This window comes from Trichosurus vulpecula, chromosome 6 (assembly GCF_011100635.1).
Source record: "Trichosurus vulpecula isolate mTriVul1 chromosome 6, mTriVul1.pri, whole genome shotgun sequence".
Classification (NCBI taxonomy): domain Eukaryota; kingdom Metazoa; phylum Chordata; class Mammalia; order Diprotodontia; family Phalangeridae; genus Trichosurus; species Trichosurus vulpecula.
In genome coordinates this window covers 72,640,138-72,664,852 of record NC_050578.1, presented here as the reverse complement: position 1 = coordinate 72,664,852, position 24,715 = coordinate 72,640,138, and the positions used below count along the sequence as shown (strand labels likewise).

The 24,715-nt window shown below is 41.3% G+C and overlaps 1 protein-coding gene across 2 annotated transcripts in view; it reads left to right on the top strand.

Annotated features, from left to right (window-relative positions):
- The first annotated feature begins 22,195 nt into the window (after positions 1–22,195).
- The window catches only part of BMP3 (bone morphogenetic protein 3), a 31,955-nt gene continuing 29,435 nt past the window's right edge, over positions 22,196–24,715 (top strand). Inside the window, exons 1-2 of one of the 2 annotated variants that reach the window (XM_036765385.1) lie at positions 22,196–22,288; positions 22,337–22,499. In XM_036765385.1, coding sequence (XP_036621280.1) covers positions 22,196–22,288; positions 22,337–22,499 — 256 coding nt within the window. Of the gene's footprint in view, positions 22,500–24,715 lie in introns of both variants that reach the window. The other variant, XM_036765384.1, reaches the window with a different exon arrangement.

Below are 24,715 nucleotides of genomic sequence, written 5' to 3'. Positions count from 1 at the left end.
TTGAGAGATCACGAAGTTCTTAGATGAATTCTGCTAAGGTATTGCTATTCCCAGTGCCCCACCCCAACACATACAAAACAACAACAGCAACACACACACACATATACACACACGCATACACACACACATACACACACACACACACACACACACCCAGTCATAAACTCAAACATTCAGGTTAATAAAATATCTTACTTATATCTTAAGGAGTCATGACTTCACCTATCCATTCCCTTCTCTTGCACAGGTCTCAGCCTTTCCCCCAGATAGCAGGGTTGGGTTTGGTTTTTGTTGGGGTTTTTTTTTGAGAATTCTGCAGACAAAAATACAGCCAAACTGGTGAGGATCTTCTCCCTATATGCATGCATCAGAGCCAGAACACAAAGTTTGTTCAGCCTGGCAGGAGCTGTGAGAGCTTGTGTGCCCTATGGTACTCTTCAGTAAACCAGTGTGACAAAGTATGGAATTTAAAGTGATAGATTTGGAGAAGGTATTTATCATATTCAAGAAATAGTTTAATAATATCTTGCTTCCATGTGAAACTATGCAAAGAAAGAGACTAAAATGTCCATACCCTGTGATCCAAATATTCCACTTCTTTGCATGGACCCCAAGGAGGTCAACAATAAAAAGAAAAGTCCCATATATTTTGATATTTAGAGCAGCATTTTTTGGTAGTAGCAAAGATCTGGTAATAAAATAAGTTCCCATCAACTGGGAGATGGTATATGAATGTAACAGAATATGTGCCATATTTTATGTTCCGTAACAGAATAATGTGCCATAAGAAAATCAATAAGAATACAGAGAAGCATGGAAAACCTATATGAATTGGTGTAAAGGAAAGTAAGCAAAACCAGGAAAAAATTATATACACAATGTCTACAACAATGTGAATGTGAAGAGAGACAACATTAAACCAAATGTTTTACAAATAAAATGGCCAAACTTGCCCACAAAGAGAGGAGAAAAGGAATCCTCATCCCTTTCTTTGCAAAAGTGGTGGACTGTGGGTACATATGACATGCAGTATCAGTTGATGTGTTGGGTGGTTTTGCTAAGTTGTTTTTCCTTCTCAATCCTCTTTCTTATTCTTTGTACCAAAGAATAGATTTCTGAGTAGAGAAAGGTGAGGGCTATGTTTGAAAAAGAAGGTGATATAAAAACGAAAGATAACGATAAACAAACAAAGAAAACTACCTGCTTCCAAGTGGCACCTAGCTAGGCATTGTGCTGAGACAGCACAGCTGTAATCTCTGATCTTTAAGGTGTTGTAATCCAAGATAAATAACACTGATTCAGAACAAATGGTCACAAACTGGGGACCACTCTATGGGATTTCTATATCTAATATTGAAGCACTGCTAAACTGAGAATTAGGGCGTTCACCCCTCTTTGTCCTGTATACAAGAATAGTTATTTTTTGGGGGAGCCTGCCTCCACTAAAAGAGAATAGGCTCTCTTTTTCACACTATTTAGTATGAAGTCCTCCCCACCATGGAAGATTTTAGTCACGTTTAGGTTTCCTCAAAAAAGAGTCTACAAAAACAGTACTGTATATGAAATCAGAGATGGGGCAAGTAATTTATTCCTGCACACAAAAGGAATACTAAACACAAGGTACTAAAAATATGCATTTGACCAAAAAAACCCTTAGAATATAATTCCATAATTTGATTTGTTAAATACTAAGACAATTTTCTAGGAATCTGACTCTTAAACTTCTTCAGAACACAAAACAGTTTGCAAGACAACTAGTTGTGCATTGAACATTCCACCTCAGTGGCTGTCTTCTCTATTGCAGAGGCTTTTCCTGTTACCTCATTGGACTCAGGACTTTCAAATCTCTCACAAGGTCGAATTTTTAAAATGCTTTAGTTGCCATATGGGAGAGCTGGAGCAAAAAGACTAAGTCAGAAGATATCTTTTCTTTTAACTGTTCTAGCACCCCACTCCCCCACTCTATCAATGGGTGGGGAACAACCAAAGGACCACTCAGAATTCATTAAATAATGGTCAAATGCAAAGTTATTTCATCAATAAGTCACACAGGCTGGGAGCAGACCCTGAAAAGCTTCCAAGTAGTCACCCAGAACCAGGAACGGCAACTTTAAGCAAGCTCCTTGGGGGTTATGGTGGAGGTATCAGTCACCAAGAAATGAGTAAAAATCAGTTGGGATTCTGTTGTGTCCTATTTTGCAGAGAAACTTTAGGACAGACACATCAGGAGATTCAGATATTTAGGGTTTATTGGAAAGGGAAAAGTCTTTTTGGGAGTTCCATCTTTTGAAACGACAAAACAAAAGTGAATAATATGGAGTTGACAAATAAGTAAGGAGATAATAAATATCCCAGCTACTTTGATGAGTCCAAGTCACAAGGCCCAGAGGAACTATGTGCTCAGTCCCTGAGATGGCTCTCTTCAATCTTGAGTTTTAGTGGACTAAAGTTCACTATGAGTCAATAGTGGAATATGGGAACTGGTAAATCTTGTACAGTCTCAGACTACATCAAGAAAAATGTATAGTGCTTAGACCAAGATAGTCTGCCCTCATAAGATTACATCCATAACATTAAGTTCATTTCTAGGTTCTGAATTTTTGGAAAGACAAGGATTAAGAAGCCATAACAATCTCAGAGGTAACTGATATGGTGAAAAGACTTGTGTTCATGCCATATAGGGATAAGAACTGATAGGTATAGCCTGGAGAAGATAAAACTTGGAGGGTACGGGGTATGGGATAGCTGTGTTAAGGTAGTTAAAAGCCTGTTACATAGAAGAGGATGGACTTAGCCCCAAAGAGCAGAAATAGGAGGAATGGATATAAATTGCAGGAAAGCCAAATTAGTCTCAGATATAAGGGAAAATCTTCCTAACAATTTGAACTGTTTCAAAGTAGAATTCACTAATCCACCGGCCACTACTGGGGATCTTCCACATAGTCATCTAGATGATGATTGTCCTTTTTCATGACACTTTAACTGCTTAGGTGGTCAATGAAGTTCCTTCTAAGTCTGGAATTCTACTTTTTTTTATGTGAAGGTCTTTTCCAAACTTTAGGGCACTATATAGATGTGTGTAGTTGCATTTTGCATAGTCATTTTTTTAAACAGAGAATTTTTAAATAAACCTTAGCTAAGACAAAATGAGAGTTACCTTGGTCTAATGGTTACAGTGAATGAAAAGTTCAGGGAATAATTTGCCTCCATTATGAGTTAATGAGATATTTGTAGTGATCAAGGCAATTGCTAAATTAAACCTATTTTTTAGGATCTGTGCCACACATTTTTAAAAAAAATTATTTATTTTATTTTTAATTTATGGAATAAAATAAGCATTTCCATAACACAGCATATTTTTTTAAATATTGCACATGAAACTGCAAATCTATTGTGTACAACTTGCTATTCATTTTGAATATATAATGAAGTTATCATAAAAATGTCTTTTTTCTTTTTTTCCTTCTCTTCCCCCCCACCCTAGAGATGACTACTATTAACACAAATATGTGGTATATATATGCATATGTTTGTGTGTGTGTATGTATGTAAAATCATTTTATACATACTTCTATTTATCAGTTTTTTCTCTGGGTGCAGGTAGTGTCTTCTTTCATGTGTCCTTTGTAGTTAATTTTTGGGTATTTATAATAGTCAAAATGACTTATTCACTCAGAGAATTAATGAGTATCTCTGTCCTTACCTAGGCTTTACCTGGGAAAACTCATAACTGAAGCCTTTTCTGCTTGGTAAGATGTTCCAGAGCTTTTACTCCATTGGCATAGTCTTCAAGTACTCTGGGATACTTCCAATGTTATTATGAGTCATCAAAAGAAAAATTTAATGAAAGAATCCTCTCTCCCTTTTTCCTCAAAAAGTCTATGACCTTTCCCCTCTCATATTCCCCAGCAGTTTACCCTTACTATCCCTCATACCACCACCATCTAATCTTATGTTTCTTCCAAACTACTAGTTACTTCTCTGCTGCCTACAGAAATGCCCAAGCCTATGCATCCTTTAAAAATCACTAGGCTCTTTATCCTTGTGAATTGTCATGCTGTATTTCTCCTCCTTTTCTCAACCAATCTCCTTGAAAATACATACTCGTTACCTTCACTTCTTCTCCTCTCACTTTCCTCTAAACTCTCTGCAATCTGACTTCTGACCTCATCGCTCAAATGAAATTGCTCTCTCCAAAGTTACAAATGATCTCTTAATTGCCAAATCTGATCATCTTGACTGCCTTCTCCTTCTGATAAGAAGTACTGGGAAAACTAGAAAGCATTTTGGCAAAAATCAGGCTTAAACCAACAATTTGTAATGCAATAAATTTAAAATGGATAAGCAACCTGAATCAGATCATATGTCTTTCTCAGCTATGGATATGAAATAAGATTTTAACTGAACAAGAGATAAAAGCAAGTACATAGATAAAACAGTGAATTTTAATTACATAATTACATAAAATTGAAAAGTTTTTGCATAAAAACATGAATGCATCTAAGATAATTAGAGAAGTGGTCAACTGTGGGGGAAAACTTTTGTTAACAAATATGAGTGTGGTATCCAAGATATGTAAACAGAAATAGATAATGTCAAAAGCCATTCCCCAAAAAGCATGAACAATTCTCATAAAAAAAAATTGTCAGCTACTAGATGAATACATGAAAAAGTGTTCCAAACCATGCCAAACATATGAAAGAATGCTCCAAATCACTAATATGGAGAGAAATGCAAATGAAAAGAACTCTGACATCTCATCTCACACCCATAACACTGGAAAACATTGTCAAAGATGGGTATAGTAAATGTTGGAAGGGTCTTGAACAGAGAAGTACACTACTGCATTGTACAGGCATTCTGGGAAGCAATTTTCAATTATGCAACTAAGAAGCTAAAATGTCCATACACAGAAATTCCACAGCTAGGAATGCACCTCAAGGAGATCATTGACAAAAAGAAAGGCTCCATATACCCTAAAATATTTATAACAGCACTTTGTGTGTTAGCAAAGGACCAGAAACAAAGTAGATGCCCATTGATCGGGAAATGGCTAAACAAACTACAGCATATGAACATAATATAATGTTACTATGTTGTAAGAAGCAATAAGTATGGTGAACATAGAGAAGTGGTGAAAAGCTTAGATAAACCAATGCACAGTGAAGTAAGAAGATCCAGAAAAACAATTTACTCAATAACTATGTCAATGCAAATGGAAAAAACACCAATGAAACAATTGAAACTGAAAGTTATAAAGTTATAAAGATGAAGTTTGATCTTGAGTCAGTGAAAAACTGGATAAATTCTCACTTTTTTGACTATGTTAAACAGTTGTGCCAAATTTTTTCTTTTCTTTTTTAAAAAGATTGTTATAAGAGATGGTTCACTGGGAGGAGGATATAAGAGGGAAAGGGTGAAAGGGTGATAATGTATAAAGAAAAAAATCACTAACAGCAAATTAGTAATTCTTTGATGAAAATCTGATAAAGGAATAAGCAAGATTTCATTGGTGTTTTTGTAGCAGACCACATGTTGCTAAGTCACGCAACTGAATAAGAGGTCAGAGAAGAGGAACTGTGGTTGTTTCTTGGTAGCAAAAAGCTATCGATTGATAAAACAAAATATGCCCTTAAAGGCTTCAGTCCAATGAAGTGTCTACTTCATGTTTACATTTAAATCACACAAGATTCCTTAATAGCTGCAACAATAAAAATAATTTTGTTTAATGAGCCTCTGATTATTAGTAATATTGTTGTATTATCAATAATATCAAGCAAGGAATGTATGGCAGGTGTGTGGTACAAACTCCATATAGAAGAGGGATTCCATAGAAGAGAAATGTCTGAGCTGACTCCATGGCCCTTGGATAGCAAGGACACATCTTGTTTCTCTTCCTTTCCCTTTTCAAAAAGTTCCCACAAAGGACTACCAGGAGGAATCCACAATCTAGAGAGTTTCATCACTTACCCTGGGGTATGAAATCTTCACTTAAAGGTGGATGGGGAGAACCATTGGGTCATTCATTCCTAATTTGTTGTCCCAAACCATACCAAACATGTCCCAGTTGGCAGAGTCCATGGGTATCCTAAAGCCATAGGAAAATAAGGTTCATCATGAGGTACGCAGATCTTATGTATACTTGCAATAAACCTCACCCCAAACTGCAATTGGAAATGCCTCATGTGATCACTTCTTATGACTCTAAACATATAGACATATTAAAGAATAGATCAGCAAAGATTCCTTGTAAATGATGAAGTCCTGTTGTGATCCTCTTTGCAAATAACACTGTAATGATTACAGGAAACCCAGAGTACTAGAGAGGTCCATATCTAATATATTGATCTTGGACAGATATTGCAAAAAGGGACAATGAGCTGAGCCTAGAATGAAGTAGGAGGAGGTGAGGGATTTATTGGCACTTAAGAAATTTCACAGTGCTTTCAGTCATTCCACACAAAACTCCATTTTTTATGACCAGTGTTCTTATGGTTATGCTTAGGATTGCGAAGCCTTGTACAATCTTCAAAGACTCAAAATTATAAGTGTCTTAAAGGAAAATGAGGAAACAGATGGGGAGTAGTAATATACTACATCATGATACTACCAGTGTCTTCAGGTTAAGAAGTACGGCTGATGATATCACTGCGGAAATGTGTAATTGGAAAAGAAAATGGGCTGGTCATATAGTGGAAGGGAGAAAAAAAAAAACAGGGATCAGCTAGGAGGTACAGTCAGTAGAGCACCAGCCCTGGAGTCAGGAGGACCTGAGTTCAAATCCGGCCTCAGACACTTGACACACTTACTAGCTGTGTGACCTTCGGCAAGTCACTTAACCCCAATTGCCCTGCCTTCCCCCCCGCAAAAAAAAAAAAAAAAGAGAAAAAAAAACCAGACGGACAAATTGAGTGCTCCATTGACTTCAATGAATTGTAAAAAAAAAAAGAAATTCTCCTAGCACATTGGGTAGCTCCTTTAAGAGGGGTCTTATGGGAGGAAATGAACAAAAATCATATTTTATGAGAAGGCATCAATTGCCTACAGATGGTAAAAGGAGTAATCAAATCGATTAGATCCTGGGTTTGTTGATGTATTAAAGAACAAGGAAACAATGCTACTAAAATCAACATACTGCTCTAGAATGTTGCTGTTCAGCTGTTTTCCAGTTGTGACCCCATGACCCTATTTGGGATTTTCTTGGAAGAGATACTGGAGTGGTTTGCCATTTCCTTCTCTGGCTCATTTTACAGATGAGGAAACTGAGGCAAATAGGGTTCAATAACTTGCCCAGGGTCACACAGCTAGTAAATGTCCGAGGCCAGATTTGAACTCACAAAAACAGTCTTCCTGTCTCCAGGACTAGCACTCTAGAGTGACACTCTCCCAATTCCCGGCTTCCTGATTCATATAATCCATGCTCCCTTTAGCCCACACATTGAACTCTGTAAGGCAGATCATGCTATAAACATAGTCTTTAGTTTTCATTCTCTTTTGCTAACACAAGCTTCCCCCCAACCCAACTACCAGGTGTAAAATTTACTGCATCATTTTCAGGAAACATGTCCTTTCTTGCCTGCCAGAAAGGAAAAGGGCCTCTGTACCTTTAACTCGGAACCACTGGAATAGGATTTAGGATGCTTCGCTAGATGTGTCCTTTCGTTTCCTCATTTACAAAATTAGTGTGTTGAACTAGTAATAGGTGATTTATGCTTCTAGTTTAAACTTTCTAGAATATGTGTTTTGTATTGTTTCTCAGCATGGTATGGTATTGTTGTAGAGAGAAAAATACTAAATTATGTTTGGTACCAATACATAAGAGAGTTTCTTAACTAAGCATAACTGATTCCATTTTGTTTTGAGCCTCCATTTTGCGATTAACCCATTTTCAGTGAGTTTTTTTTTTCAAAAGAAGATAAGCAGCTGTGTGTTATGATGTAATAAGCAAGAAATGTGTTCTCAAAAAATTACTTCTAAACATATGTGGACCCCTCAGATAAGACTGATGAAAAAATATAATAAGCAACTTTATAAGTGATTTTGAAGTAAACTATCAATCAAATTACATGGCAAACAACCTAGGAATACCCAGAGCTAAAAATATAAAAAATTCACAAGGTCTCAGATATCAGCCTGTTCCTAGGGCATGACTAGGGCTGGCTCCATTTGAGGCTCAAGCAGCCCATGTGGGCCAGACAGCCCACTTTCAAGGGAGATACATAGGCTCTGGTTGGAGCAGCAGAGGGAACCTGATGGAGACTGGTAAGAAATAAATCTACTAGAACTGGAAATCTACTGGAAATCATCAAGGTGGTGGCTTGTTCTTGGAGAGTATTTTTTTGCATACTTTAAATATTAAAGTTCAATTGTATGCATTGTGAAAGGTAAGTCTAATTAGTGTTTCCATCCACCAGTTAGCACAAATAATACTAAACTGGATATACATGTGCACCACATGTTGTTAGTGTAGATTTTTTTTCAATTGAATGGGAAGACAAAAATGGAAGAATGTGAGTCTTGAACAAGAAATTTCAAGATTCTACCTCAGCCAGGAGGTAAGGCCTATGACCTGTCCAGAAGAAATGCTAGATCACGAGAAGAGCCCTGCAGGGCAGTCTGCCTGGCCGAATCCAAGAGCAATATCCCAGTAGCTGAATGATCTGCTTGGACCAGTCTGGAAGCAGGCCAACACCATGCGGACGGAGGTCTGAACTCGTTTGAATTTTGCCTCAGGTATTTACTGCCTATGGGACTCTGGACTTAATTCTCTGACCCTCGATTTCCTTATATGTGGAAATAGAGATAATATTATCTTGAAGGGGTTTTATGAAAATCGAATGAAATCATGTAAATCATTTTACAGACCCTAAAGGTGTATAATGCCAGCTTTTGTTCTCCAACCAAAATGTCTGTGTTCTATGCCTCCAAATACCATTGCCTTTCTTTTTTGCTTCAAGCTGGCCATCGTTCTTTGCCCTCATCTGATTGACAGAGATGGGATAACAGACATGTCCAGGGCCAAATACGCAATGGGCATTGTTTGTTGTTTTCTCTTCTCTGGCTTAGCTACTGTTTTCGTCTTCTTCCAAATTTGTCTCTAGGAAATTGTCCATCCAGTACCTACCTCAATTAGACGTTATTATAAAATTCAAACGTGCAGCCACAGTAAAGGCCTAAAATTTCCATTAACAGTAAGGGAGAGATCATTTCTTAAGTTCTCAATGCAGTGCACTGATTGCAAAAGAATTCTAGATTCGGAGGGTCCAAATCCCAGCTTTTCCACTTCCAATCTACTTGCGTGAACTTGAGCAAGTCATTTAATTTCTTTATCCATAAAATGCCTGCTAGTTCTAATATTATTCTAATAACTTTGTATGGGACTGACTGAAGTGAGAAAACGCTGGATAGGAATCTGCCTACGTGGTAACTGCATGATCAGATCATGGCCTGGACTGCCATGGTGGAATGTCAAGGCAGGGCTGGATTCTAAATCTCACATGTAGACTAAGTGTGAGCCTAGATAGATCCAGATAAGAGGTGACTATAAAACACCTGTTAAGTCATAAACATCAACAAAGCTTCTTTCATATCAATACTTAAGCCATATCTACAACTATATAATAAAACATTTCTGCCAATGCACATGGTGTTACAAATACAAAGATATCAAAATCAGCTGAAGATAAGTCTTTCTACATTATACTGATGGTTCGACTGACACATTTATAATCCTGTCATAAAATCAATAATAACACTTTGTACTTATAAACGGCTTCCCACAAGAAATCTAAAATGCTTTATAGACCATAAATTCTCCCAACACCCTTGGTGAGATAAAGAACCAGCAGCACTAACTATTCCCAGGTAACTGGGAATCCAAGACAGATTAGCCCAAGGCCACTGGGTGAGAGAGAATACTTGAATCTAATGAGTTAAGCATGGAAATCACATCTCAGTATCACTTAAATGGCACTATGAAAACAGGCCCAACCCAAGGCAACACACTTCCCCTCTCTATTCCCCCTACTTTGGCAATTCTCCCTTGTCACTCCGAAAAGTATTAGCTGATAACAGCTGATAAGCTTAGGTGTTAACCTGTACACAGATACTTGCATTTTATTGGGGAGTTCTGAAAAAACTTCCATACACCAAGACCATAAAGAAACGATCTCTTTGGAACTCCCAGTTGCGTAATTTCAGGCTATGGTGCTTCTCGAATGAGAACACTTAGCATTTCTTTCCTCCTCTAGTTTTGTATGTTATCTGCTGGGTTGCAAAGGGTTCTTGGAGATCAAGCTGACCTAGAACCTTTTTTGTGCCTTTTCAAAGAGAAACAGGCATGCTTCTGGAAGAGTAGCTTTTCAGTGACAGGGAAACCTGTCCTCTTAAGGACAGGGACATTCTTGGAACCTTCTTTATGTTCATAGTTGTCTTCCCTTTTTGTAGCGACTCCCTTGCTGCATGGTTTTTTCCCTGGTTCTACTCTTTTGAGCACAAATAACATCACCAAATACCATACTATCAGTCAATAATACACTTTTGCCAGTGGTTTTTGTAGGCAATGTCATCTAAGCACTAATGTGAACATTAAAAAGCCTTGACATGACAGCACAGACCCATTTCCATTGTGTCCACCTGGTAGAGTGTCTGGGGATAACAGATCATCCAGTCAACTGACATTTTTTAAGTTCCATGTGCCAGATGCTAACGTCATTCCTAAAATTTCTTGCTATCTGGGAGAAAAATGCAACATTTGTAGACCACAGAACTTACTGGTCTTAATGGTCCTCTGATGCTGCATCTTACAAAGAGTTGCCTCTGGATCACTGAATTCATCGGTAACATGATCAGGGAAAAGCATTCTGGACTTGGAATCAGGAGACCTGGATTGTGCTTTGCTTTGTAACTACCTTGGACAAGTCACTTAAGGTGTAAAAATAGTGTAAAATAGTGACAATAATTATGTAGCACAAATAGACTAGACTTACCCTCTCAATCCACGTGTGCCCTAATATGATGGGTACCAAGATCACAGCTGACTCTATCTCCTCCTCCTCATCCCAGGTGTACTCTTATAGGCACTGAGGGTCTTCTAATACCAAAGCTCAGTTCTCCATCCAGTGTGTTCCCCCTTTATCAGTCACCATTGATTACTACCCCAATTTCATTTATCAAAGTTAGTTAGTATTCCCTCAGTGTCCTTTAGCCAGTTTTATCCTCAATATTGATAAGCAATCCATATCAATTAATTTTTAGGAAAGGATATTTAGTGAGAAGTTATAGCAAGAACAGAAATATAGACACACACCCAAACTGAGATATAGTCTCCCCTCTGCCACTTAGGAGATCAAGTTTAAGCTTGATTTAAATTGAAGATTCAAGTTAAAGTCACTGCTACAGCCACACCTTCCACCAAGTTCCCTTCCAAAGATACCATTGGTGATCGATGTGTCTCTTTCTTACTTGTGTTGGTGTCTCAGCTGCTGGGCTGATTCACTGCTGAGTTGGGTCACAGGTCACTCCTTGGGGCTGTTCAGGTTTCTCACCAGGCTCAATTGCTGCTGCTACCAGCTCAGGCTTGGCAATGGACTCCATTTGCTGGACCTTGTGTGGTTTTTCCAATTTTCAAAGTTCACTAGGTCCTGACCTGGTCCATTCCGTTTCTGGCACTCATTCATGTAAGATCAGGAAAAAACAAATAGTATGGCAAAGGCATGGGGATGCACTGTGTTTAAGGCCATACTCTTCACATATAGACAGAGTATGGCCACCAAGGCGGATACCCCTCCACCCATCTGGATGCTTACAGAATTTCTTCTTCCTCACTTGAAAGTCACTAGCTAGAGACAGGGCATTGGTTCTAACCACTCTAGCCTTTTGTATGTATACTCAGCCATTAGTTAAAAGGTTTACCCACATCATAAGCAGATAGGAAACAGTCATAGAATTCTGAGTAAGGAAGCAGGCTTCCCAAAGCTCCCGATGGATATGTATCAGGGAAAATACTGTGTGTGCTCCAAGGGCTGGGTCTACTTCAATACCAGTCTCCTGTTATAATTATACGGCTTGCCTCGCTGGATTGTTGTAAGGAGACCACTTGGTGTAGATTAAAATACTTCAGGAATGTGAGTTATTTAGCTCAACTACTTGAAGTGTTATTCTTGGAAAGAAAAAGGAAGAAAATAAATACTCATGATAAGAAACTCACTATATCAAAGTCTATGTATTTTTTTTTGTTAAATATCTATTTAAAAGACAAGGAAAGAAACCATAATAATGCTATTTAAATATACTGACTACACAGAGAAAATGTTTAGAGAAAAAGTTCACCCTTCTGATATTCCCATTACAGGGGATCAATCTAACATCCTTGGGGCTTTCCTCTAAATCTATTGACCTTGCATGGATGACAATGGAAGGAATGAAATAAGCATTTATTAGGCGCCTACTATGTGCCAGCACTTTGCTAAGCACTCTTATAAATATTATCTCATTTGAGCCTCTCAACAATCCCGTGAGGTAGGTGCTGTTTTACAGATGAGGAAACTCAAGCAGAGGGAAGTTTAGTGACTTACCCAGAGTCACACAGCTAGTAAGTATCTGGGGCCAGGTTTGATCACAAGTCTTCCTGATTCCAGACCTGACACTATCCCACTGTACCAGCTAACTGCCTCTAGGCACACATGCTATCAATTATTCCTCACTTTACTCATGTTTCTTTTGGGTAATGTATACATACATACATACATATACATATACATATACACACATACACACACACATATATATACACATATACATACATACATACACATATATACGCACATATACATATATGTGTGTGTATGTATATATATGTATATATATACATGACATCCTATATATATATTATATATATATAAAATACATATATACACACATGACATCCTTAATACTATTTCCCCCAAGTAATTCGTCATTGGTAATGTGTTGCAGCCTACTCACACCCATCATATACCTTTCTTTTGGTTTTTGGCTGACCCTTAATGTTAATTCTTAGGAGACTGTGATATTCTATTACTTGCAGGCAAATGATGGTAGGAGCAGCTGAACTCGAACATTTATAAACAGATGAACTCAATCCTGGACCTGACACAATTGTGAGTATGTCAAAGGATCAATTGTTTAAGGTGGTTGAAAAAAAGGGAGGACACTTCCCGATTTCTTCCAAATTTTTAAGATAATAATTGACACATCTAGTGGGGTCTTCCTAAATGAAAGTTTGAGAAAGAGTGATCTTTCACAAATTGTATTCTAGAGCAGACTATATCTTTATAGTCAAACAACTGACTAAAAGTATGGCGAACACAAGATCAAACTGTATTTATTTTTGTTGAATATAAAAAAAGAATTAGATTTGATAGAGAAAATGTAGCTTTAAAGACATCCTCCAACAAAATATCTCCTGTGCATATATCAAAATCACACAAGGTGTGGCTCTCTGAAGGAAGGAGTAGTTATTGAGAAATACAGGTCATATGCATACAAAAGATTAATAAAATTCATTTTTTAAAATCATGAAAGTTTTCTTCAGTGGTGTGACAGAGATAAGTTTGGGCGACTTTGATCTTTGTTCTTTATGGTATAATAATTACAGCACCATAGATTTAGGACTGAAAGAGACCTTAAGAGACAATGGGTCAGGAGGGGCAGAGCCAAGATGGTGGCTAAAAAGCAGGGACTAGCATGAGCTCCCCGCCAAGTCCCTCCAAAAACCTATAAAAATGGCTCTGAACCAAATCTAGAACTGCAGAACCCACAAAAGAGCAGAGGGAAGCAGGGCTCCAGCCCAGGATAGCCTGGATGGTTGCTGGGTGAGGTCTTATCGCACATGGAGCTGGGAGCAGAGGGGAGTGGAGTAGACCCCAGCAGAGCCCAGCGTGGGCCGCGTGGACCAACCAGAGCAGGAGCCGGGTGGAGCGGGCCCTAAAGCCCTGAATCAGTGAGCTGTGGCAGTTGCCAGACTTCTCAACCCATAAACACCAAAGACAACAGAGAAGAACTGCAGAACCCACAAAATAGTGGAGGGAAGCAGGGCTCTAACCCAGGGCAGACTGGATGGTCTCTGGGTAAGGTCTATCCCGAACGGAGCTGGGAGTGGAGCAGAGCGAGCAGAGCAGAGCCCAGCGTGGGCAGCGCGGACCAACCAGAGCAGGAGCTGGGTGGAACAGGCCCTAGCGCCCTGAATCAGTGAGCTGTGGCAGTTACCAGAATTCTCAACCCACAAACACCAAAGACAACAGAGAAGGTTAGTGGGAAAAGCTGCTGGGGACAGGGGTTCCCGGTTCAGCCACCCCGCCCCAGGGGCCAAGGAGGTGGGGCAGCTACAGAACTACAGCTGAAGTTGCTTCCGGCCCCAGGCACCTGGTGGGAGGAATTAAGTGGCGGATCAGAGCAGGAGCGCAGAGCCTGCTGAAGATCTAAGCCCAGTCCGTATTGGGGGTTCTTGGGGAAGGAGGAGTGCTGGTGTGGCAGAGCTGGCGCATCCCCCCAGGCTTGGAACATAGTACTCTGCAAGCAGTCATATTGCGCTGAAAAACTCAAGGGTCAAGTAAGTTGGCTGGGAACATGGCCAGGCAGTGAAAATGCACCCAGATTCAGTCTCAGACTTTGGAATCTTTCTTTGGTGACAAAGAAGACCAAAACATACAGCCAGAAGAAGTCAACAAAGTCAAAGAGTCTACATCATAAGCCTCCAAGAAAAACATGAACTGGTCTCAGGCCATGGAAGAGCTCAAAAAGGATTTGGAAAAGCAAGTAAGAGAAGTAGAGGAAAAATTGGGAAGATAAATAAGAAGGATGTGAGAAAACCATGAAAAACGAGTCAATGACTTGCTAAAGGAGACCCAAAAAAATACTGAAAAATATACTGAAGAAAACAACAACTTAAAAAATAGACTAACTCAAATGACAAAAGAGCTCCAAAAAGCCAATGAGGAGAAGAATGCCTTGAAAGGCAGAATTAGCCAAATGGAAAAGGAGGTCCAAAAGACCACTGAAGAAAATACTACCTTAAAAATTAGATTGGAGCAAGTAGAAGCTAGTGACTTGATGAGAAATCAAGATATTATAAAACAGAACCAAAGGAATGAAAAAGTGGAAGACAATGTGAAATATCTCATTGGAAAAACCACTGACCTGGAAAATACATCCAGGAGAGATAATTTAAAAATTATTGGACTACCTGAAAGCCATGATCAAAAAAAGAGACTACATATCATCTTTCAAGAAATTATCAAGGAGAACTGCTGAGATATTCTAGAGCCAGAGGGTAAAATAGAAACTGAAAGAATCCACTGACCACCTCCTCAAATAGATCCCAAAAAGAAATCTCCTAGGAATATTGTCACCAAATTCCAGAGCTCCCAGATCAAGGAGAAAATACTGCAAGCAGCCAGAAAGAAACAATTTGAGTATTGTGGAAACACAATCAGAATAATCCAAGATCTAGCAGCTTCTACATTAAGAGATCGAAGGACTTGGAATACAATATTCCAGAGGTCAGTGGAGCTAGGATTAAAACCAAGAATCACCTACCCAGCAAAACTGAGTATCCTATTCCAAGGCAAAATATGGATTTTCAACAAAATAGAGGACTTTCAAGCTTTCTCAGTGAAAAGACTAGAGCTGAATAGAAAATTTGACTTTCAAACACAAGAATCAAGAGAAGCATTTAAAGGTAATCAAGAAAAAGAACAAGAAAAAGAAATCGCAAGGGACTTACTAAAGTTGAACTGTTTTGCTTACATTCCTACATGGAAAGATGATGTGTCATCAGAACCTTTTCATTCCTTCTCAAACCTTCCATGGCTCCTCTTCTCCCTACTCTCTCAATTGAGAAGTGCATCTCCTATTTCACTGAGAAGAATGAGGCCATTCACTTCCTGTTCTCCCCTCCTTAACCCACGTCTCCTAGGTGCCTTCTGCTACTATCTCTGCCTTCACCCACTCCTGTCTCACATAATGAATTGGCCCCTTTCCAAGCAATCCTGTTCCATCCCATTTTCTGCAGTATATCATCCTCACCATCTCACTTATTTTCAGTCTCTCCTACTTCGCTACTGCCTACAAACGTGTCTTTGTCCTCCTGATCCTCAAAAAAAAATCCTCATGTGATCCATTCATCCCCAGTAGCTGTCTTCCCATATCTCATTGTGGCTCCTCCCCACTACTGACCTTCAAAATTGTCTTTGGCATTTGTGGGGTGAGAAGTCTGGAAACTGCCCCAGTTGCTAGTGATTTAGTGCCCTGAGGCCTACTCTACCCCATCTGTGCCAGTGTGCCCCACGCTGGACTGTGCTCAGCCCTCAGCCCAGTGCAATAAACCTTTCTCATTGACCTTCCAGGTTGTATTGGGATGGAAATTTGTTTCACTCTCATTTTGTGGGTTCTGCAGCTCTAGAGTTTGTTTAGAGTCATTTTTTACATGTATTTGGAGGGGTTTGTGGGAGAGCTCAAATGAGTCCCTGCTTTTACTCTGCCATATTGACTCTGCCTCCTTGCTTCAGTGAACTTTAGAAGGAGATGATACAAACACCCTTTTAATTCTTTTTTTTGTGACTCACTGCTGACTTCCTTACTTCTCTCTTCATAGAATTCCTTTCTTTTTTTAAGATGCACTTTAAGCATCATCTTTTGCCTGAATCCTTTCCTTATTTATTCAACTCTTAATGTTCTCCTTCCCTAGATTGGCTTCTTCTCACCTGCAGAGATCCTTTTTACATACAGGGGATCCTGCCTGCCTTTAGGGGCAAGAGAGATGCCATTCCTTCCAGCCCCCTCCACATCTCTCCTGCCCTAGCCTGCCTGCAGGGATATGAGAGAAATCCTTTTCCATCAACTCCTCACACTGGTCCTCTGACTGAGCTGTGTAATACCCTGAGAGGACCACCCTGAGGCTAAACTCTATTCATATTAATAATCCTCCTGAACTCATTCAGCAATAATTAATTAACAGACTCCCATGCAGTCATATTATCTCCATCCAGCTCTCCATATTGAATTGTCATCATATAAAACCCATTCACAAGCCCCACTTCTTTATGCTCATTCCTCTCTCCCCAATGTTATACTCTAAAACTATCCACCCCTCCCACTGTACTGGGGGAGGGGAGCGGAAAAAATCCCCTTACCTTTGCTAGATGTCTAAGGGAGAGCTGGTGTTGGCTGATTCTCAACCAAAAGTCTGCCCCCAAAAGAGATGGAAATCATCTGATTTATAACTTGCAAAATGGGTTCAGTTGCTAATCTTTGACACAGCATACCCCCTTCCCCAACTCAGGGACCAGGGAGCCAGCTAGGAGCCTCTAATCATGCACATCCTTTAGAAAGGATCAGGACATACCATTAATAGTAATAACTCATATTTACATAGCACTTTAAGATTTGCAAAGTGTGTTACATATGTTAACTCATTTGATACTCCTAATCACCCTGTGAAGTGTGTGTTATTATCACCATTTTTTACAGATGAGGAAATATAGGCACAGAGAGGTTAAGTGACTTGCCCATGGTCACACAATTAGTTATTGTCTGGTCTTCCCGCCTCCGTGTTCTATAGTCCATCCATAGCAATGAAGGGCCAGGACACAGGCTCATCCCAAAACATGTTCCATAGGAAGGCCCCAATTACACAAGGGCAAAAAAATCAGTGAATGTGGAGGAGGTGGATATTTGCCATTCCTTCTCATAACAGCTGTTCCTTCTCCTTAGAATTCTCCTTGTGGTTTCCTTGTCACCTCCCTATGCCATCAACAGGTCTAAGCTATTTTCTGCTTCTTCTGGTTTTGTTTCTGTCTTCAAGACTGTGGATTCTCTGTCCTTTTCTTTATCTCCTTTAACTCCAAGAGCTCATCTTTGCTGGCAAGGTCTCTGGTCCTACGTTCTTATCCTAGATTTCTGTGTATTTCTACCTAATTGTCCTGTTTTCACTTCAAGCTCAATATATCCAGAAGCAAATCATGGATCTTCCTACCTAGTACAATACTCTATCACATTGCTTTATCAATGGAACATCATAATAATCCAAATTTTTAAAAAATTGATTTTAAATTTATCCACCTTTTCCTCCAATATCCTCTGTTACCAAATACTGTCAATGCTTCCTTTGAAAATTTTCTTCGGTTAATCTCTTCCTCTCCAATCTCACCTGTGGACAAATAATTTTACTACTAATGTTCCAGAGTATGTATTTCCATCCAGAGTATGTATTTTCCAAACTAGCATAGCTGGTCTTGGTTACAGTCTCTTGTAGTTAGGTCTCAATTGGTCCATGATAGCGTCCCTGAAATATTTCATCCCACACTGATCTTCTCTTATTTCATTTCAATTCAATAAACATTAAGTGCCTACTATGTGCCAGGTACAGTGCTAAACACTGGGAATACATAGAGAACCAGAAGACAGTCCCTACTGTCAATGTGTTTACAATCTAATTGGGGAGACAATATACAAACTAATATATACAAAGTAAGCTACGTACCGGATAAATAGGAAATAATTAAAAGAGGGAAAGCACTGGAATTAAGAGGGGTTAGGAAAGCCTTTCTGTAAAAAGTAGGGTTTTAGTTGGGACTTAATGGAAGCCAGGAAATTCAGAAGTTGGATTGGAGGAGGGAGAGCATTCCAGAACTGGGGGACACCAGAGAAGATACCTGGAGCTGAGAGGAGGAGTGTCTTGTATAAGGAACAGCTGAGAAGCCCATGTCACTGGACTGAAGAGTACCTTTTGGGGAGTGAGATATAAGAAGACTGAAAAGGTAGGAAGAGGACAGGTTAGAAAGGGCTTTGAATGCCAAACAGAGCATTTTGTATTTGATCTTAGAAGAAAAAAGGAGGCGCGAGAGTTTATTAAGTAGGAGGGTGACATGATCATTTTAGGAAAATTATTTAGAGGCTGAATGGAGAATGGATTGGAGTGGGGAGAGACTTGGGGCAGGCAGACTCACTAGCATGTTGATGCAGTAATAAAGGCATGACGTGATGAGGGCCTGCACCAGGGTGGGGGCAGTGTCAGAGGAAGGGGATGTATTTGAAAGTGGTTGCAAAGGTGAATTTGATAGGCAACAGCTCAGATATGGCAGCAGGTGAGAGAGAGACTCAGAGGATAGTGTTGCCCTCTACAGTTATAGGGAAGATAGGAGAGAGTTGGTTTAAGGAGAAAGATAATAGGTTCTGGTTTTGGACCTTCTGAGTTTAGGATGGACATCCAGTTTGAGATATCTGAAAGACAGTTGGAGATGTGAGATTGGAGGTCAGCAGAAATTGGGGCAGGAAAGGTATATTCAAGAATCATCAGCATAGAGATGGTAATTAAATCCATAAGAGCTGATGAGATCGGTTAAAGAAGTGTAGAGGGAGAAGAGAAGGGGGCCCAGGACAGAATCCTGAGACTAGAGGGAGTAATCTGGAGGAGGATTCAGCAAAGGAGAGAGAGAGAGAAGGAACAGTCAGATACATAGGAGGAGAACCAGAAGAGAGTGGTATCCTGAAAACCCAAAGAGAAGAGAGTATCAAGGAGGGTGATCAAAAGTGTGAATGGCTGTAGACAGGTCAAGGAGAATGAAGTCTGGGGAAAGGTCATTGGATTTGGCAATAACTTTGGAGAGAGTTCCCATGGAATGTTAAGGTCAGAAGCCAGACTGTAAGGGATTAAGAAGAAAGGGAGAGGTGAAAAAGTGGAAGCACCCATTGTAGATGGTCTTTTCTAAGTTTAGCTACAAGGGGCAGAAGAGATACTACATGAGAGTTATTTAAACTCCTAAAGCTCTTACAATCTGTAGCACATAATTTAGGATTTAATGATGTCTTTTATTTACTAATTGCTTCATGTGTGTCATCATGCCCCACCAATTAGATTGTAAAGGACTGAAGGCAGACTGAGTCCATGATGTATTATTATATATACTTCCTCCCACAGGATCTAGCATAGTTCTGAGAATCAATAAATATTTATTGTTTGATTGGTTAGCTTCATCGCCAAGCCTTTAGGGAAGTGTGAAGAGCAGTCTCTCTGTGTAATGTCTCATGTTTAATAGGGTTAGTATATATTCATAAGCAGTAGGTACTCATGTACACTGTGGTAGACCTAAGTGCCAATAGACTCTCAAGTCATATTTGGTAACTTTCAATTACAAATTCTGTCTCTCTGTCTCCCTCTCTCCCTCTCCCCACCCCCAATGCTATGTATTTAGAATAAATGCACTCTGTGCTAATAATGGGACATATAAACATTCTCTAGTGTAAAAATTAAATTTCAAAAGTTAATTTAACTGATAAAATTGCCAAATTAGGTACAGGGTTCAAGCAGCAAGCAATAACACAGTCTAACTGCTAGGCTTCTTTATTCTGAGGGTCTGACTGATTCTTACCATTTGACAGAAATGCACCATAGTAGGATTGCCATGTGTTCTGTTTCCTGTGATTTAATGCCTTGCTTCAGTCTTTTTTCTAGAGATGTAATAGCCTGCAAATTTTGACACCCCAAAACCTGATTGTTTCCATTTTCTTTGTTGTTGTCCTTGTTTTAAATGGCAATATCATCTTTTCACCTTCTAGGAAAATTCTCTCCATGTACTGCTTAGGGGATAGTTTATTTTCTATGGAGGGTACACTGGTAAATATTTAACATCCAGCTCTTTCAAAAATGTTGGCACTACACACTCCTCAGTTTAATCTCTACTATTAACATTTTGTCTATCACTTTTCTTGAGTCTAGACAATCGACAAAACAATAAAACAAGCTCCGGTTTGTAGGTTTGCTGATTTCTGAAGTATAAACGCTCACATTGAAAATGTATCAGTCGAAACCGGTTCCAGCCACATGCATTCCACCTAATTTCCCTTCCTTCCCCAAGACTTTGCCTGGGATAGCTTCTTCATTGATGGCATCTTACTGCCATTGTATTTGCCTCAGAGTCTGGTCTCCCAACCAAGGCAAAAGTCTGACCCTTCTTAGCTCATCGTCAAGAGGCCCGTTCACCCTTCGGGGTGGGTAGGGGCGAGTGAGAGTGATATGGAGGCAAGCAGGTCCGCCGAGGTGGAGCTCTCCATTCACCTGCGCCCAGTCTGTACTCCCCGAAGCCAGAAAACAATAAGCGTGGAGATTTGCTACGCTTCATGCCCCTGGTTTTTTGCCCCTTTCTTCCCTGCTACACGGTCCTGCTGCTTTCCTTGTTTTATCCTGTGGCTGGCCCGAGAAGGTAGGGTCAGTGGAGAGAAGTCTGCTCTGGGGGAATGAATTAAAAGTTCGCGTTTCTCTATCCCTTCCCCCTCGCCCTCCCCCTCTCTGCTCTCCTCTCGTGGGTCTCAGGCCCCTTTCTTTCCTTTTCCTCTTCCCACTCTTTTCTCCGTCTCCAGTCTTCCCCCTACTGCTCTGGTGAGTTTCCCCTTCTTTTTGCCTCTCGGGCAGCCGCCAGCGGTGTCCGAGCTGGGAATGAGCCATTGGCTGCTGATTGCACAGATCAGTGCAGAGAGCGGACACACACACACACACACACGCACACACGCACACGCACATGCACATGCACACACACACACATGCACACACGCACACACGCACTCACACACACACAACTCGGAGTGGCTGCGCCTGGGCTCTGCAAATGCTTCTCCGAAGAGGCGCTTCAGGGAGAGGGAACTCCGAGCAGTGCCCAAGCCGCCGGGCTTCTCCGGCCCCCCCGCCCCCCACCAGCTGATCTTCCCACCCCTGCCCGCCTCTCTGAGAGCCAAGGCAGAAGGGGATGGTAAGAATAGCCCTGGAAAGCCGCGGACGCCCCCTACCCTGAGAACCGTCGGGTGCCCGCGTCCCGCCTCGCCTGCTGGGCTCTCTCCGCAGCGCCCCGGAGCCCGCAGCGCCCACGATCCGGAGAGCTCGCCTTCCTTGACCGCTCCCGCCCGGTTTCTCTGGCAGTGGCTCCTGGAGACAGCCTGAGAGCGAGCGCTGACTTGGTCACTCTCTTCACCCCGCTGAGGCTAACTAAGGCGGGCCCCGCTCTCTGCTTCCCTTGCCCGGGGGTCTATCCTAACTCCCCTAGCTCCCGCGTGCCGGCAGCCAGCCTAGCCGCCCTTGCCCTCGGAGGCAAGCGTTGCCAGGACCGACCTAAGTCCACTGAGGAGCAGCCCGACGCTCCCGGGAGGGCAGAGCCCCAGGAGGAGGATGGCCGGACTCCGCTGCCTGCTCTGCCTGTGGTTCAGCTGGAGCTACGCGAGCGCGTGGCGCGGGGTGGCCCCCCAAAGGTCCCCCGATGCGGTCCCGGGACCGCTGGTCCGAGGCACCGGCAGGAGCTCCACACTAGAGAGGGAGCCTCCGCACCAGGTGGCCGAGCATATGCTGCTCCTCTATGACAAGTACCGCGGAGGTGGTCCTCCCATGGCTGGGGCGCCCCGCAAGCCCAGGCACCCTCAGCAAGTACAGCTCCCGGAGGGCAACACGGTGCGCAGCTTCCGAGCTCGAGGAGCAGGTGAGTCGCCACCCCGAGCAGTCCCAGCGGTCCCTTTCCGTGCCCCTTTTGTGCACCGCCCCCCCCCATCGCCTCCACCTCGCAGGCGCCCCTTTCCTATGTTTGGTGAGGTGGCCTGTCAGCTCAGCTTCTGCTCTGGAAAGGCTGGGCAAGGAGGTCAGGGGGAGAGAGAAGCGGATTCAGTAAAGGCTCGCCAAGAGGTGGGGAGGGGTGCTGAGGCGGCTGAAGGTGTGTGCCTTGGAGGGTTGGGGGGTGGGGGAGTGGAACGGCACTGTGGAAAAGGAGGAGAAGCAATTGGGGGGGGGTGATTAGAGGGACAGGACACACAAAGTCCAGAGGGACCTTTAGATGCTGTCGATCTCCAGGTCCCAGATTCCCAATTCTTTCTATTAAGGCTTCTCAGACTGACGTTACTTGGTGTCTGTGGGGATACAGGTGCTAGTCAGAGCCTACAGCCACATCAGAAGTCTGTCTCGGAATGCACATCTTTCTTTTGCATCACTTTAAAAAAAATGATATACTTTGCTTTTATCATTGCTTTCACTTCCAAATATGACCTCCCTCTTCACACATGGTAAATCATCCTTTTCAACAAAGCTTTAATAAAAAGGGAAAGGGGAAAAAGTTCAGCAAAATTACCCTGTGGGGCAACTGAGTATGGGCAGCGCTCCACACCCACAGTCCCCTTTGCTCCATTTTTAAAATGCTTTTTTTCCAACTTCTAGTACTTTAGTCAGAGCAGACACTTCCACATGTCATGCAGAACTGCATCAAATTTGGTGATTCCTTGGTTGGAGAAAATAACCATCTGATATCTGCATTGTTTAAAATAACGAAAACTTTATCATAGGTGGAGAAGTTTCTTCTGAGAATTTGTAGCTTGTGTGTCCTGGGACTCAGAATGGGTGGCAATGTTTATGAACTCTTTTCAGTACATGCAGACAAAAAGCTGTTCATCCTATCTTTCAACACAGATTATTGTAGACTGAAATTTATTGCTTGAGAGGTTATTCCCTCGCCCTGCCAAGAATATATAATTTACTGTTAATATGAACAGCTTGTAAGATAGATTTCTGGAAGATGTCTATGCCTGCAAGCTTTGAGGATACAATTGTCCACTCTGGCAAGTGTGTGTGTGTGTGTGTGTGTGTGTGTGTGATAAAGGTAAATTTAATTGTGAATCTTCAACTGAAAATCTAGTTAACTGTGAATCGTTAAGATGTTCCAGCCATCTGTACCACCCTACTATTCATGTCAAAATTACTAAGCAGTGATTTCCCAGAGTTCTGACATGCATAAGTCCTGGAAAAAATCATCAAGGAAAGTCCAGAGTTGGACTTTGGAAAGGCATTTTGGGGGTTAAGGCATGATGACATTTACAGTAAATATGAATTATGGTTGTCAGTATAAAGCTCTTGAGCTACAGTCTGAGCTAAAGCAGATTTCTTTCTCAGCAGAGTATTATGTAAGGATGATCTGCGTGAGGAGTCCCCAAAGGCTCAGAGAACTACATTCATCTTTCTCTGAAATAGACTGTTCCCTAACTTGAATGATCAACCTTCTCCAAAAGTCAACCACCCAGAGTAGTGTCCAGTGATGTGAACTATCAGGGGCAGTTCTGTATTGCCAGCAAATTAGAGTAGGGTCAGGATGAGGGAACTGGACTATCATACGTTTTTATAGATCCCTCAGTCCAAACACTTAGTTTTACAAAACAGATGAAGTGACTTGTTGCACAAATTCAGGTGAACTAAGTGGTTGAACCAGACTGATTGAGACCAAGGCCTTCTGATTCCAAATATACTCAGATTGGCATAAAGGAATGGGATGTTGATGACAACTGTGTCTATTACCTGTTATGGCAATCTGTTTAGTTGCTACCAATAAGTGACAATAACTGGAGAGAATAGATGTCATTTGGACATAAAAAAAGTTAATGATGCTGATGAGTCACATAGGTTGGGGCAAGGGAAGTGGGGAGGAAGTTGGAGACCGGGAAAATGAATCTCTTCATCCATATAGAACATCTGGTTTTTCACCAACAGAGAGCTGATGTGTTTGACTTGTTGGCATTATTCAGGGGTGAGGAACCTGCAGCCTTGAGGCCACACATGGATTTGAAGTTTGGATTCAATCAAAGGGACACACTTGAGGATCTAGAGGACCACATGTGGCCTCAAGGCCTCAGGTTCCCCACTCCTGGTCTATTTAATATC